Source organism: Anabas testudineus, chromosome 11 (assembly GCF_900324465.2).
Source record: "Anabas testudineus chromosome 11, fAnaTes1.2, whole genome shotgun sequence".
NCBI lineage: Eukaryota > Metazoa > Chordata > Actinopteri > Anabantiformes > Anabantidae > Anabas > Anabas testudineus.
In genome coordinates this window covers 8,770,586-8,785,723 of record NC_046620.1, presented here as the reverse complement: position 1 = coordinate 8,785,723, position 15,138 = coordinate 8,770,586, and the positions used below count along the sequence as shown (strand labels likewise).

Sequence of the window (15,138 nt, the reverse complement as noted above, 5' to 3'; positions counted from 1 at the left end):
ATGCACTCCTCCTCATATGTGTGTGGCTGGACATCATATATTGTGGTGAATGAATGACAGGAGACAGAAGGTTGGTGGCTGAAGGTTCATGACAACAAAGCCTTTATTTCAAAGTTCCCTGTATTCAACAAATGGTTAACTAATGAGGTACACATTTGGCACTGGTGGACTGATAAAGGAATTTGAGTGTTTTTGAGGTTACAGCTGAACAGTTTCAATTGAGTTGATTGGTGTTACACAATATGCTGAAAGCCACATTTGACAGAAGACAGGGAGCTCTAACTGCTGAAGCCTCCCTGTTTGCACGCCAGTTTGCCAATCAGTTCCCAGAACTCAGAGAAAGTCAGTTCTCCGTCGTTGTCTTTATCCAGTGAGCCCATGAGCCGGTCAATCTCCCCAGGATTGCTGGCGTTCTGTGGGCAATCACAGAAGAGACCCTGATCAATGCAAGTTCAGTCTGAGCTGCAACAAGTACTGTGAAAGACTGTCCTGCCACCTAATGGATGTATGTAGTAATAAGTACAACTGAAGTGAAGAGGGTTCTTATGATAACATCTATGTTATTCATCTGTGTACATTTATTTATTTATAGTATCATCATCCAAATTACCATTATAGAACATGTTGCATTAATATCGTTGTGAAATCTGTTCTTAATATATTTTTCATATAATCACACAGTGATTCACGATTATTTTTAATCCACTTTTATACAGATGCAATCCTACACTAAACTTGCTCATCTCGAATAAACTGTTGATCTTTTGATGATTGGTTATTCTTTCATGCAAATATCACATTCTAATGAAATATCAGTAAACTGAATACTTTTAACCTGATAACCGGCCAAAATGAGCATTTGTACCAGATGACCTCATGGTAATTCATTTTAGCCATTTTCTACACAATGGAAGATTTCAGAGAATAGATTCTATGCAATAAATCAGTCTATAAATAGGAACATATCTGATTGCAAGTCCCCTATATCACAGTTATTTCAAACAGAATCCATGTCTAAAGGTGATACGCACACTAAATTGTCTGAATAACAATCCAGTGACATAAGATGCTTCGAACACCTTACTGTTGCATAACAAACCACAGTTTCTCTAATGTCTACATATCTGAAGTTTCCTAGGATGTAAAGTAAGCTAAGATTTTTTATATAGTGCATTTTATGCACGTAGGTACTCAAAGTACAAGAACAGCAAAATACATTTCGAATAACACCAAAGCATCACAGCATATTAACATAACATATAAACATACCGCTATAGCTAACCCTAAATTTGCTGAAGGTCAGCAGGCAAAACAGAAGAAGGATTTCTGCCATTTACCTTGACAAAGTTGGGCAGCTGAGAGGTCACCAGGTTTTGGAATTCATCTTTGCTCAGAGTGCTGCAGGATCCGTCTTTCCCAGCGCATGTCTTGAACCCGTTGACAAGAGTGCTGATAGCAGCTTCCATGATGGTTTGTGCTTAGAACTGGAAAGTAATAGGATAGAGACACAAAACACTGAAGACGGTTGCAAACATCATTCAGACAAGAATGAAATGAAATACAGAACGATGAAGAAATACAGAGGCTGTGGTCTCACCTGATTTGGGATGTTACAGCAGGTACCAAGAGCCTTCTCACTCCACCCCGACATCTCTGGAAATATATATATGCCTCATCTTGGTTCGTTGATGCACACATCAGCGGAAAAATCAGCCCCTGTCCCCTCTATCCATCACTCTGCGTTTATCTCTGCCTGATTTCCACCGCTCTAGGGGTCACACATCATAAAGCATTTCCAGCCACACACACACACACACACAAACAGTAAAAACAGTCACTGTGTCCTACAAAGGACAAATTTGTCCTGATGATAGCACAAAACCCACATGAGTCTGGCTGCAGAGCAAGGAATCTTTGTCAGCCCACTCTAATCAAGTGGCTGAATCCTGCATGCCTAAGCAATAATTAGTTTATACAAAACATGACTGAAATTATATGGTATCCAAAACAAACACGTGTGTGGTGAAGCTGGAGTACGTGTGTGTGGAATCCCTTCTGAAAGTAGAAAAAGAGAAAAGCTACCATTGACCTATTCGTAGAATTTAAAGAAAGACAAGCTTTCTTTGTGTCTTCCTAGTGACAAACTTGTTCGCGATCACTGTTTTCATTCTCATTCGTCAGCATATCGGGTCATTGGCAGCCTGACGTGCCGACTGGTTCACGCACAGGGACGGGCTGGGAGTGAGTTTGTGCCTGTGAATGTGTAAGCTCCTGCTGAAAGTGTCTAATCTGGATGTAAATATTTTAGTTTGGCACCATCGCTGTGACAATAGATGCCTGTCATACCAACACTTCCACTTCCTGCCAGAGAATGAGTCAGATGCTGCGAGCCACACAGGGGTGGGTATCATTGTAGATGTTTCAGTGCTAAAATGGCTCCAATAACACAACGTACTCTGAATCCATTGAAGATTTAAATAAAGACAGGATGTATGGTGTAAAATTTATTGAACACTGATTTCCTAAAAGGGGACATAACTTTTGAAGAAAAACATTTGAAATTATCCAAATCTAGCACACATCCTTGTCCCACAAAGACAAAAGTCCTTCTCAAACATTGGCCAAGTGTTCATAAATGTTTCATTAATGGATTTATGTGTTATAATTGAGCTTTTCTTGCTTAAAAAAACAACATTTGTCTGGAGAAAGAGCAGAGAAGACAGATTTTGATGACCATACTTGAAAACTGTAGGTTCAGAGTGTAAATTAAGTGTGAAAATACGACATTCAACAGTAAAAGTTCCAGTGGCAAATTAAATCACAGAGCTTTTTTCAACCTATTTATTTGTAATGAAGGCACATAAGCAGCAGCTGGCAAACTACATTTCTGAAAATCAACAGAAACAGAAACTTCATTTTCACATTCAGTGTGTAGCCTGTGGTTCTTCTTCACGTTGTAGTGTATAGACAATAAATACACATAAAACACTTTTAAGCCCCCCCAGTCAGTAACAATCACATTCTGTCGCTTTAACTTCACATCCAACTAAAGAGGGAAACGTTCACGATCAAATATCATACCGTTTGTGTTTTACCTTTTCTTAGCTTATTCGAAACAAAAAGTGAAATGCAGCAGCTTTCTATTTTTTTTGGCATATCAACGTGCTAACAGAATAAGAAACAACATAAAACAATACTGCCTGGGTTCCCAATCTGATTTAAGCAAATCTGTAAATCCATTACATTTACATGAAACATCTTGGGGGCTATTATAGATCTCTCCCTCATGTCTTCACTCTGTGTACTCGGGGATACCCAGTATATGTGGATATATCATGTGTTGGAGGTCCCAGTGGTTAGATTACAAAAAAAAAAAACCTACAGAATTAGCAGTTAAAAAAAGAAAGAAGAAAAACTTTGCTGTAAATGTGAATGTTTGAGAAAAGTGCTAAAGCGATTTAGCAGTCATCAATTCAACTATGGCTGGAGCCTTCGAGCAGCGCTGACTTTGTGATCGTTTCACAAACTGGTTCCCAGTCGTTCCACACATCTGCTGCCAACTGACAGTTGGGAGTCAGAGTGTAAAAAAAAGTCTTTCAAATGCAGACACCAAACACTAAGGGCTCTGAAACAGCACTCTCTCTGTGTGTTTGCCATCATGTAGTAAAGAGCTGCTGACACGAAACTGGTCTGACCTGATCTGATTCTTATCACTGAAAGAACCAGGTTCTCATCCTCTGGGATTAGACAGTTACACCAGAGTATGAGTAAATGGTATCTGCATTTGTTTTAGCCTACGTGGAGCAGGCAGGTTGTTTTCCCACACAAGGTGGAAAGTCAAACGTAACCATCAATTTAAGATGTCTTTCTGTTTCTGGCAACTTATTTAGTAGTGTATAATTTGTATGAAAAGGTTTAACCACGTCACTCTGGTTCTCAACAGAGCTTTTGCAAATACTGTGTCCTTAAAACACTCTTTTTGTGTGTGATATAGATATTATCAGTTTTAATGTACATTATGAACTGCAACATGCACTATGTAGGTTGAGAGAACACTATATAGCAGAGAAAAATCAACACAACACATTACTGAAGGACTTTGCATTAGGAGGCGTGACCTGACAGAGGTAGGTAACAACAACTAAGTTCCAAATGATACAAGTCTAGCCTATAATTAAAGACTCAGAGGGACATATTTATGAGAGGCACAACCACTCTGTACCAGAAGCTACTACAGTTACAGCTCTGAGGAGGAAAGGCTAGGCAACAAACATCCTATAAAACAATCAATTCAGTTGTAGGTTAGTGTTGCAGTTAACTCCTTGCCCTTCACTGTCTCTATTTAAGCTGTGGCGGCAAACTTCCACAGGGCTTCTCGTTCAAACTCCTCCATCTCCTCCTCCAGGGAGTCATCGTCCTTCTGTCCGTTGCCCTCTAATACATCCACCATGTCCTCCAGAACGTCCGCTACGTCCTCAGCGAAGTCGCTGAAGCTAACCCTGTCGTGGATAAACACTCCATCCTCGAAGAAGTCTGCAGTCAGTTTTCGGATCTTGTCCTTGCTCTCTGTGGAGGATCCCTCAAGCTTGCTCAGGTAGCCCTCCAGCAGTTCCTCGAACTCGGGCAGCTCCACTGGGTAGAGCCCCTCTTTGCTGGCACAGTCCTCCACAGAGCTGCAGCGCAGCTGGGGGCGGACGTTGCGTTGGAGCTTCTGCTCCTGCTCTCTCCAGAAGTCATTGTAGTTGTGCTGATGAGGCTGACGGGGCTGGTGATGATGATGCTGGTGCTCATGATGATGGTTATGGGAGTTTTTACCAGGCCGGCTGTGCCAGGGTTTCTCCTTCCGCCTCTCCTCTCTGTCCATTCTGCGCTCATCCTTCTTTCTTTCCCACTCATCCTTTTGTTTCTTCCAAGCCTCTTTGTGAGAGTTTTGCTTCTGAGACTTCCACTCCTTCTCTTTCATCTCTTCTTTTTCCTTCCATTCTCCCTCGGTGCTGTGCTTCCAGTCTTTCTCCCCTCTCCCCTCTTTCTTTTCCTCTTTCTTCCTGTGGTCCCGCTCGTTGCTTTTGCCTTTGTTCCCTTTCCATTTGCACTCCTGTGGCTTCTTCTTCCCCCACCTCTCGACATGTTCAGAAAGCTTCCTTTGGATTTCCTCCAGACTATCCCTGACATGTTTCCTGTCGCCTCCATGTTTTTTCATTCCTTCCAGTCGTTTCCGGCTCTCTTCCAACAGGCCTTTCTGTCTCTGGAGTTCCTCCTTTAGCTTGCCTTCCTCATTTTTGCCCTTCCTCCTCTCAGGTTCAGCTGCTTTCTGAAAACTCTGACCATCTTTGTTGTCAGGCTGAGGGGCTGAACTAGGTGTAGCTGGGGGGATTTCCTGATTGGCTGCGACTGAAGAAAGATCAAAGTTCAATCAATCAATCATTATGAGTTATATCAGAAGGGTTAAAGGATTCGCATTATATACTTATATATGCATTATCATTCAAATATATATTAAATGAATTCGATGAATCAGCAGCTCAGATTTGAGCTTTATTAAATGTATTCATTGAGCTGCTTCACGTCATACCTGTGAGCTGGCTGAGTTCAGTCACCCTGGCCCTCAGACTCTCCAGCTCCTTCTTCAGCTCAGGCAGAGACAACAGCTCCTCCTTCAACTTTGTGTTTTCTTTTTCCAGATCTGCTTTAACATTTTCGTCAACATTCACCGCGAGGGCCTTCAGTGCTGAGTCGAGTTCTTCTTTCTGAGACTGAAAGATCAAGAACAATGTGGACAATTCATGATGTGAATGTTTGATGTGTCTTCCTGGTTCCTCGTTATTGTAACAACAATCATGGTATTGATTGAAATGAGTCTGACTGTACACTGACCTGAAGCTGAGCCTCTAGCAGAGCGATTTGTTGGTTTTCCTGTGTCAGTTTATCCAATAACATTTTCATATCCTGTGGATCACTGCTAAGCCAGTCCTGGATTGAAAATAATTGGCATATGAATAAAATGCATATTTTTCAATAATCCAGCATCTTTAAATACTGCTGTATACACACATGCTGGGCAGCATATAACACAGAGAGTCAGTAAATGAAGTCAGAGATGGTACAGGAACAGACCTGGCTTTGTTCTCCGTCACTCAGTTCAGAGGTGTCAAAGTCGCCTGTCAGATAATGAAACAATAATATTTCAAGCTTTCTGAGAGATACTTTTATAAACATATAGCTGCTAGGCTGTCTGATATAAGCATGAGACCCTTTTGCAGTAAAATGCATTTCACGTGCTCAGGCCACTAATAGTGCACTACACACAAAATTCATTTCAGCACATTATTGAAATTCCATTTTGAAAATACGATATGTTTTGCCTCACAGAGCAAAACGTCTGGCTGCAATAGATAAATTTTCTCTTTCACTTAAATATCAAACGAGTCCTTGAAAGCAGTTAGAAAGAGTGTTAATGTACAATTCAGAATGCATGTTATTTGCCATTTTCTGCTGCCACTGCATGAGGTGTCAGGTCAGATAAGTCCTTGGACAAACGTGTTAGCCAGCTAGTGCAAAAGCTTACACCCCTGTCTTATCTCATACTGGACCTACCATTATCCAGGTCAGAGAGGAAACCTGTTGACATAGTTCAGCTTAGTCAACAACATCTAAAAACAGACACAACTACTGCTGACAACTGCAAATAAATGTGCTTGTGTGATTCGTAAATACTGGCATTGTCAAAGAAGCAAATGTGCAACAATGTTTTCTAGCAGTATTTACAATGAAGCCTGAAATCGTTGATAGGCTGGAAGCATTCATTCATATTAGGACATGATATTAGGAGTAACTTACTTTATCTGAACATGAAATGCAGAAGCAAGCTGACAGGCTTAGTGAGGTATGAGAGGAACTCACCGGATAGAAAGAGGGAACCTAAGAAGAGCAGGATCAGAGCTCCCACAATGCATTTGTTCAGGGAGAACCATGGCTTTTCCTCCTTCTTCTCAGCCAGCTTAAACTCTACTTCCTCTTCCTCGTCTTCTTCATCTGATGTTCTTGGTCTTGGGGTCTCAAAGGAGGACACATTCCTCCTCCTCACACCATCATCAAAGCTGCTTGTTTCGCCCAAATCAAAGCTGGTGGATGGTTCTAAGAAAGCGAGAAATGGAACATGAAGAAAACAACTGGGAACATGAAAACATGCTGGCAAGAATGCAGAGAGTTGTCACATTTTATAATGAATGTTGGTGACAGATGATGATACTGTACCTAAACCTAAACCACATGTATTCAAATGTGGTCCAGAGCCACTTCCACAAATCATCTCGACATCTTTGGCTACAAAAATGTCAGAACTTAACTTATTTCTATAATCATAATTGTTTACTGGCAGACTGCCTGATGCAAAGTATTGAAATCTAAGTGAACACATGAAGTGCAAAACACAACGTGTGTAAACTGTGAAAGAAAAAGAAACTAAACAAAACAAAAAGAAAAACGCTGGCAAAGAGTCTGTGCCGTTCGACATTTTCTCACTAAATTACAACAACAGTAATTTTATGCATGGGGGATTCTCATTTTCTCAGTGCGGCGTACGCCTTCCTGTCACACTGATAGATCACTTTACAGCTGCTAGCATGACACAGATAAGAAACATGTCGGCTAATTCTTGTGCAACAAGACCCTCATTTTCTGCTTCTATCAACTAGTGCTCATTAAAAGGAGCCATATGCAGCTTACTGTCTTCAAGGTTGTGGGACCACAGACCCCAAGAGCGCACAAAAGACTCACGTTGAATGTGTGGCAGTTGCTTTATGGCAATGATCAACTCTGACTTTGTTTGAAAATATGCACTACTAAAGTACAATAATAAGTGACACAGTGTTGGCCTGTACACGTTTAGGAAGAAGCTGTGTGACTGCATCGTGTCATCTATTTACAGCTATTGGGTTGTTGAAGGTCTGAAGAGTTGTTTTCAAATCCCCTAACCTGACTACAGTAATAGAGAATACAGAGTACTTCCTAATTTTTCTTTAAATATAAATATAATGTCATTTTTGACACCCTAAAATACAGTATCTTGGAAACGTCATCCTAAATGTTGCTTTAAGATAATCCCAAACCTTCTTCTTCCTCTCTTTCATCCTGGGACACTGTCACAGATGGCTCTGATTCCTCATTTCCCACAGCTGCCTCCTTCTCTGCCTCTATGGAACCAATGGTCTCTGGTGCAGGACTTTCATCGGTGGAGTGTTCTGTCAACAGGCTCTCTGTGTCTGGTTTTGGTGGCTCTGTACTATGTGGAACCAATCTGATATCAGCTTCATCACGATAGGAAGAATCAGTGGCCGTAAGAGTCTCTGTGGGGATGTTAAATTCTGGACTTTCTTCAGAATGGCTTGCAGAGATTGGCCCGATATGAGCAGGCATGTCAAAGACCGGTTCGGTAGAGATGGGATGCTCGAACATGGGATAAGCAGAGCAACACTCCTCAAGCTCAACTGGAGGGAGTTCAGCTGAAGGAATATCAAGAGATACTCCCAAATCAATATTGGTGACAAAGGGTATGGCTCCCAGGAGATCATTGTCGCTGGGAGAGCTGGTGTCGATATCATGAATAACTGGAGGCTGACTGTCCATGTCCATGTCGAGGTCTGGAGGATCCAGAGGGATGTGTGAAAGAGGGCTCATTCGGCCTGGACTAGAAGGTCCCTCGCTGGACTCTGGAGTAGTCTCTTGACATATCTAGAAATAAAGGCAGTATGGGGAAAAAACGGTTATCTGTGAATACCTTCATACTTCATTCTTCTGTAATCTTCATTGTGGTTAAAGTGTTATGGCACAGTACAGTAGTTTAAGAGCATCTGTCTGTATTGTATAGTACTTCTCTTTTACTTAATGACTTCCTATGCTGCCCTGAGGGACTTTTGACAATTTCAACATATCTCACTATCTATCTATCTGCTTTCTTTATATGGACATAGTAAGACGGAGGCAGCTGTAGTTTTTCAGTTGTTTGGCTGAAAAAATAACATTCGAGGTGCCACAATTTCACTGAATTAAAAACTTCAGGATAAAAACTGGTATTCCTCACTTCCTCCATGATAGAATTCACTCTGAGGGTGCTGGCAAGTCCAGACTATGAATTTCTGTTGTTTGATAAGTCAACTATCAAACATGACTGCAGTGACAGTGTGCAAAGCAGAACACATGTGCATGTGGTCAATAAGATAAAATATAATAATATATTAATATTAAATAATATATTCATCAACAACAGGTGGGTATAACTATGTAAATACACTTTGTGTTACCATTTGTTCTCTTTGTAATTTTTTGATTGATAATATTTCTGCTTAACTAAAACCTTGATATGACTGCTGTGTAATTTATTCTGCACTGACCTGATGACCTTCCTCAGACAGGACAGTTTCTACTGGAATGTCACCTGGTTTAATCTCCATAGCAGCTCCTGGAAAATGGTCAAAAATACAACTTCAAAAGCAGTGTCTTCAATTTAAAATGCATCATACTACAATGCTAACTACCAATCTTTTTAACACTTCAGGACTCTCTAGTTTCAGTACCTGCAACCTCCTCCGAGAGACTGGGGACATCGCCCAGGCTCTCAGTGCCATCATCGACAGGCCCGACGCTCTCAACAGCAGCTTCCTATGAAGATAGAACATCAATAAGATTCTTGAAAAATGTACAACAACACTTACAGTACTCTTACTGGCATTGCTGACCTTGACATTTATAGCATATGCAATATGCTCATCTATACACACAAATGCCTGGGCTGAGGATCATATTGACACTGGTTTGTAACTGTAATGGCTTTATTGATAATAGCTGCTACTATTTACAATTACAGTTTGACATCCGTTATTGTCCAATGTGTTTATCATACATGTTATATGAGCTATAATTCTCCATTCTTAACCTGTCATTGTGATATTCAGTCAGCTGTCATATTTAGATCTTCACTGAGACATGACACGAGTCATTATGAAGCTAAGATTTACTGCAGGGCTCTTGCATTAGATTGCATGTGTTTAAGTTGAGTGAATATTAATAATGAATGTACATGCACTCAGACATGCTTGACGCTGCCAGTTGACACATGTCCTATTTTACATGAACCTGTATTAATGAGACAGGATAATAGCCACGCTCCAAATAATATCCAGGAACACTGATGTCACAGCAGAGTTTCCTAAGCCGCTTTCTTTGTCCTACCTCGGGGGAGAGGAGGGTCCAGCTGTTGGTTGAGGAGCCACTGCTGCCTGTGCTGCTGCTGTTGTCAGACATCGCCCCCTTCAGGCTCAACTCGGCACTGCGCGGTGCAGATTCAGCTTTTAGATTCTGCAGACGACGACAGAAACGTGTCTTCATTGAACATGCCTACAAACACTGCATGACTAGTGGAAGTTGACTGCGTTATCCACATGTGATAATACGACTGTTGGTGCAGATATAGATGGCTAATAACCAAAAATACAAGTATACGCACTTCTGGACATGACCATACACGCAAATACAGTCTAATGTCCTGTATTTCACTGGCTGTTACGTAAATGATCGTCTAAGGGCACACAAGTATGCAATAAGATTGTAGTTGAGGACCTAATTCACCGTACACCCAGCATAAAGACCAAATTATCGGTGATCCACGTTATGTAACGACATGGTGGCATCCAGAAAATACTGCTGCGCAGTTTAACAAAGGATTTACGGAGAAGATTATCCAGGCTGCAATCACCTCTGTTATTTCCAGCCAACTAGCTCTTCATTTACACCCTATATCCACTCAAAAGTGTTTGGCAGATAAATGACCTAAAATGGTCAAACCCGAGATCCGAGAAACGAGCGAACAAAGATGAATACTCACTTGTCGACAACACTATATGCGATAAGGTTCAATGAGGTTCAATGAGGACAACAGATGATATTAATGGGATACGGTTGTTGTAGCAACCACATTCAAGCTTCACTCATGATGGTAAACAAAGGATGGTAGGCTGAGTATTCCCACTCCCACGCTTCCGCGTTCTCACTCGGGCCCCGTTGTTAGCGAGCACTTCCAGCACCTGTTCGTCTCTATGAAATCAAACACAAAGAAGACGATTTATTTACCCCACTTGCTTAAACTTCAGTCGCTGTTTTCCTCCTTCAGATTGATTTTATTTTTATTGGGAACTCCACTCTCCCTGTGAACTTGGGAACTTTGGGAATTCCAAATTGCGTCACGTCGACCAAGGCGCCTCTCGTCCAATGGGATTCCAACAAAGGCAACGGAGCGCCCGCCCCTCGACCGAGGCTGGACCAATCAGATAGAAGTGTCGTGTCAGGAAGTCGATGTAAATCCGAGCGTGATTGACGCCAGCAGGTGACAGTGGCAGGTGACGGTCGTGGCTTCTTCCCCTGGTTTTAAATAATACAACTTCATGTGTGAACCTAACCTTCAGGATGCATGCGTGCACATGCATATATATACAGAAGGGAGAGGCTGTCCGGACCAGCCCCATACTGACACGTCTGCAGGGTTATATTTGACTGCGGTACTTACCAGAGAGGACAACCCCTCCACTCCTATTTCTCTCTTGCGGACATTAATTTCATCATCTGACTCCTTCTTCTCTATAATTAGTCTGTTTACGGTTTTGTCTGGGCATAGTTCAGTTTAACACCTCTGCACAAGGCTGGATAACAAAGCTCCATAATGTGCTAAAAGACAAAGTTGTTTGCATCTCTTTGATATCTATCATTTCATTCTCCATATTGGGGCCTCAGTCTTGAGGAGTTACCCTGGGTCAAAATGAATTTGAAAAAACTAAATTGTTTTAGTTTGTATTGTTCTTATTGTTTACCAAATTGCTTTAATTTTGTTGTGTCAAGTAAGTAACACATAAGACCTTGACATAGGTAGTTTTATTTCATCATAGGTGCTTTAAGGTTGCAAACAATACCCTCCAGAAGCCAGTTTACACTCTGAAATTATTAAATTTGGTAAACAGTCAGTTGATTAACAGAAATGCTGACTGGCAGCATAACAGCAGTGCTGTCATTGACATTACTTTCAGGGGCAGGACTGGCCTGCCACCACACCTTTACTTGTACCTGTACTTTAGTCTGTGTAAATGTTACTGCAACTGCATAATCCTGTTAAGCTCTAATAGTTGTAACAAATTATTTTGTGTAAACAATGCATTTGAAATTGAGGCTTTTTCTGTAGAACTTTTAGTTGAGTTTTGTGCTCTTTGAGTATCATGTCACATTTTCGTGACATAATGTGACATAGACACTTTCCATGTTATACATTACTACTGTCATGTTTGAGAATTATGGTTTGTTCCAAGTTCCATTAATGTTTTTTTTCCACCATGCTGACCAATAACTAAGCGACATGACGTGACGACAATTTCCTGCGACAGATGGAACTGTCCAATGGCGAGAACGTTCTAGAATTCGATTGACCAATGGGATGTGGCGAGGTCTATTTGAACGGTGAAAAGCGGGCTCGCAAACATTCGAGAGGGAAACAAAGGAGGAGCAAGTATCGCGGTGCTGCTCGACGTAAAATCTGGAATAATTTAGACTTTTAAACATCGGCGCACACTGGCACTTGTGTAAGTTAACTTTGAAACTTACTTGATTGTGTCGCACAACAGCACGGGCGTTTAGTTTGGCCTTTACACAAACGTAAGTTGTTGTAACTGTTGTTCACTGATAACTTGAGCAGCGTTAGCTTAGCCACATTTGCTTAGCGATAACGTTAGCAACTATAACATGGTGTCAGAATGGCGACTAAAATGTTTCTTACGCGCCGTGTTTGGATACAAAACGTTAACTAATGTTTAAAACATCCTCTCTACCAGATTTTCGTCATGTCTCACAAGCAAATCTACTACTCTGATAAATATGACGATGACAAATACGAATACAGGTGGGTGCGCTATGTGTCATGTTAAACTGTATGTTACGTTAACGTGATAATTACTAAATGTAACTTACACTTTTAATTATGAAACAAAATCGGTTATCTACGTGTTAGAAATGAACCTTTATCCGGTGAATGTCATTACTGTTAATATCCATAATTAATCTCTATAGGCATGTAATGCTACCCAAAGATATTGCAAAGCGTGTACCCAAGACCCATTTGATGTCGGAGACTGAGTGGAGGAACCTGGGTGTCCAGCAGAGCCAAGGATGGGTGCATTACATGATCCATCAGCCAGGTATTTTTTTCTATTACACTTCTTTCATTAGTTAAAAATATACACTTACAAATTGTACAGTGATTGAAATCAATAAAGAAAAAATAAAAAGGAAGTGATTGTAAAGTCGACATTTTATGGATTTATGATTACTGGTTATCTGTTAAGTCAAATATAGAAAAAACATTTGTCCTACTGTTGAATCCTACCTTTCTTGATACATGTACTTGTACAACTCTTTATTTCATATAAGAATCAATTCCACATGGTAAATGCAACATTTGAGTTGCAAACAAAGAAGTTGTCATCAAAGTACAAATGTCTCTACTTATTGTGTCTTCTCCAGAGCCACATATCTTGCTGTTTCGACGTCCTCTGCCCAACCCAAAATCATAAAGGAGACACTCTGGGTCTTCGGCAGATCAGTCCGACTTGCGTGCCTCAAACAAACTTCAAAATAGGAATCATGCTGTGAGATTACTAAGATCTTGTTTGGTAGGTAATTTGGTCTGATCATGCTGGAGCTGGAGATGGACTATCAGTTAAGAACAGTGGTTATGTAATGGAGTATACATTGATGGACCAAACTATCACCCTTTTCTTGGAATGACTGCTCGTGTTGACACACTTTCAGAAACATCCACATCAGCTGACGCTGTCCTTTTTGACTTAACCTGTCTGTCCGAATTGCTGAACCTGCTTGGATATTCCAGTTTTTTTAGAACAAATATAAGATGTGGGGAGTAAACTTTGTTTAAACATTTGACTTCTAACAGAGTGCATTCTGGGTCAAGCTCAGGTCAGAACACAAGACAGAATCGTCAGATCCCAAATTAGGTTTGACTCTGAAATTTCACATTGCGGTTTTGAGTGACATGCTGCTGCTCAGTTTAAATGACACTGTACATTTGCGTTTAACAGTTTTTCTCATGTGCATAAAAAGCCGCATTCATAATGGTCACCTAGAAACTAGCTTTGAAACTTTTTTCCATGTGAGCACATTTGAGGTTTTGAATCTTTAAAACAAATCTCTTTGGTGGGTCTGATTGTAGTATGGAGCTGCTCAGTATTTATGAACTTCTTGCCCTTTCTGAAATAAATGTAATCTTTTAAATCGTATTACTTGTGTTGACAGTATTTGGCATTTAACTACTGTACAATAAGTCTGACAAACGTTTTTAAACAAGGTAGGTGACAACTTTTATAGTAGCCAGCACTCTAGAATAAACCCAGACTGACACTGATGTTGGGGAGCCAATTGCATTTGTTTGTTTTTGGTATTGATGATTTGCATTAAGGCACTCACCATAACCACTTTGAATACTTTTAATTGCCCATCTGTCCCTTACTACCATATACTGAGCTGCTTTGCTAATATTTTGCCCTAAAGTTCAATGAACTTGTGCCTTTTGTGCTGTTTGCTTTTGTTCACTTTATTTAGACAGAATTTGGTTCTATTTAAATGTGTAGATGTAGAGCTGTTCTACCTAATGACTTATTAAACCATAATGGTCAAATGATGAAGCATTTAGGTGTTTGAACTTGTATCATGGGGAATGAAATGCACCAACAGATTTGGTGAGCTGTGGTTTGAAATTCCCAGGTAATAGACAGAATATTACATTGCTACAGGTGGAAGTGATAATTCCCCCTGTCACGTTATAGTCCACACAAATATAGTTTTCAGAAACTACTTTTTATTTTTTTAAATAAATCCTGTCAGTGGTTTTTGCAAACACAAATCCACCAGACGGCAGTGAGAATATCTTAAATACACTTTTAAAACATGACCTGCATATGAGGCCCACAGGAGATAAATGATCATAAAGAAACTGACATGCACCTGCTGTGCAAGTTCTTTAGCTAGAGCAAACGCAATTGGTACCAATCACAGATGCTGTCATTCATAGAAACAACTGGAAAGCTTAAT

The 15,138-nt window shown here is 40.6% G+C and overlaps 3 protein-coding genes across 5 annotated transcripts; 1 reads left to right on the top strand and 2 right to left on the bottom strand.

The window, feature by feature from the left end:
* Positions 1–70: 70 nt before the first annotated feature.
* Positions 71–1,708, bottom strand: s100a11 (S100 calcium binding protein A11). The gene is made up of 3 exons (XM_026346905.1): positions 1,598–1,708; positions 1,338–1,484; positions 71–413 (listed from the first exon to the last, which is right to left on the bottom strand). Exons 2-3 carry the CDS (start codon positions 1,464–1,466, stop codon positions 279–281), a joined length of 264 nt encoding a protein of 87 aa, XP_026202690.1. The 5' UTR covers positions 1,467–1,484; positions 1,598–1,708; the 3' UTR covers positions 71–278.
* A 2,283-nt stretch (positions 1,709–3,991) lies between these two features.
* pbxip1a (pre-B-cell leukemia homeobox interacting protein 1a) lies at positions 3,992–11,524 on the bottom strand. 2 transcript variants are annotated; one of them, XM_026348191.1, is made up of 10 exons: positions 11,125–11,524; positions 10,228–10,353; positions 9,573–9,657; positions 9,390–9,457; positions 8,109–8,730; positions 6,901–7,134; positions 6,115–6,158; positions 5,875–5,970; positions 5,573–5,753; positions 3,992–5,391 (listed from the first exon to the last, which is right to left on the bottom strand). In XM_026348191.1, the coding sequence occupies exons 2-10, from the start codon at positions 10,297–10,299 to the stop codon at positions 4,343–4,345; spliced, it is 2,451 nt and encodes an 816-aa protein (XP_026203976.1). In that variant the 5' UTR covers positions 10,300–10,353; positions 11,125–11,524; the 3' UTR covers positions 3,992–4,342. The 2 variants fall into 2 exon arrangements, with proteins under 2 accessions (XP_026203976.1, XP_026203977.1); XM_026348192.1 differs by lacking the exon at positions 11,125–11,524 and adding an exon at positions 10,880–11,111.
* A 936-nt stretch (positions 11,525–12,460) lies between these two features.
* Positions 12,461–14,327, top strand: cks1b (CDC28 protein kinase regulatory subunit 1B). 2 transcript variants are annotated; one of them, XM_026348193.1, is made up of 4 exons: positions 12,461–12,617; positions 12,867–12,934; positions 13,102–13,229; positions 13,555–14,327. In XM_026348193.1, exons 2-4 carry the CDS (start codon positions 12,876–12,878, stop codon positions 13,602–13,604), a joined length of 237 nt encoding a protein of 78 aa, XP_026203978.1. In that variant the 5' UTR covers positions 12,461–12,617; positions 12,867–12,875; the 3' UTR covers positions 13,605–14,327. The 2 variants fall into 2 exon arrangements, with proteins under 2 accessions (XP_026203978.1, XP_026203979.1); XM_026348194.1 differs by having other exon boundaries at positions 12,506–12,690.
* Positions 14,328–15,138: the final 811 nt, after the last annotated feature.

What these genes read in the sequence shown, in the direction of transcription:
- s100a11 (XM_026346905.1), bottom strand. Translation starts at nt 1,466, where the DNA reads ATGGAAGCTGCTATCAGCACTCTTGTCAACGGGTTCAAGACATGCGCT. An exon ending in AGCTGCCCAACTTTGTCAAG is followed by an intron (nt 414 to 1,337) that starts GTAAATGGCAGA and finishes GATTGCCCACAG; the next exon opens with AACGCCAGCAATCCTGGGGA.
- pbxip1a (XM_026348191.1), bottom strand. Translation starts at nt 10,299, where the DNA reads ATGTCTGACAACAGCAGCAGCACAGGCAGCAGTGGCTCCTCAACCAAC. An exon ending in AGGTTCCCTCTTTCTATCCG is followed by an intron (nt 6,159 to 6,900) that starts GTGAGTTCCTCT and finishes ATTATCTGACAG; the next exon opens with GCGACTTTGACACCTCTGAA. An exon ending in GTGACGGAGAACAAAGCCAG is followed by an intron (nt 5,971 to 6,114) that starts GTCTGTTCCTGT and finishes TTTTCAATCCAG; the next exon opens with GACTGGCTTAGCAGTGATCC.
- cks1b (XM_026348193.1), top strand. Translation starts at nt 12,876, where the DNA reads ATGTCTCACAAGCAAATCTACTACTCTGATAAATATGACGATGACAAA. An exon ending in GATGACAAATACGAATACAG is followed by an intron (nt 12,935 to 13,101) that starts GTGGGTGCGCTA and finishes TAATCTCTATAG; the next exon opens with GCATGTAATGCTACCCAAAG. An exon ending in TTACATGATCCATCAGCCAG is followed by an intron (nt 13,230 to 13,554) that starts GTATTTTTTTCT and finishes TGTCTTCTCCAG; the next exon opens with AGCCACATATCTTGCTGTTT.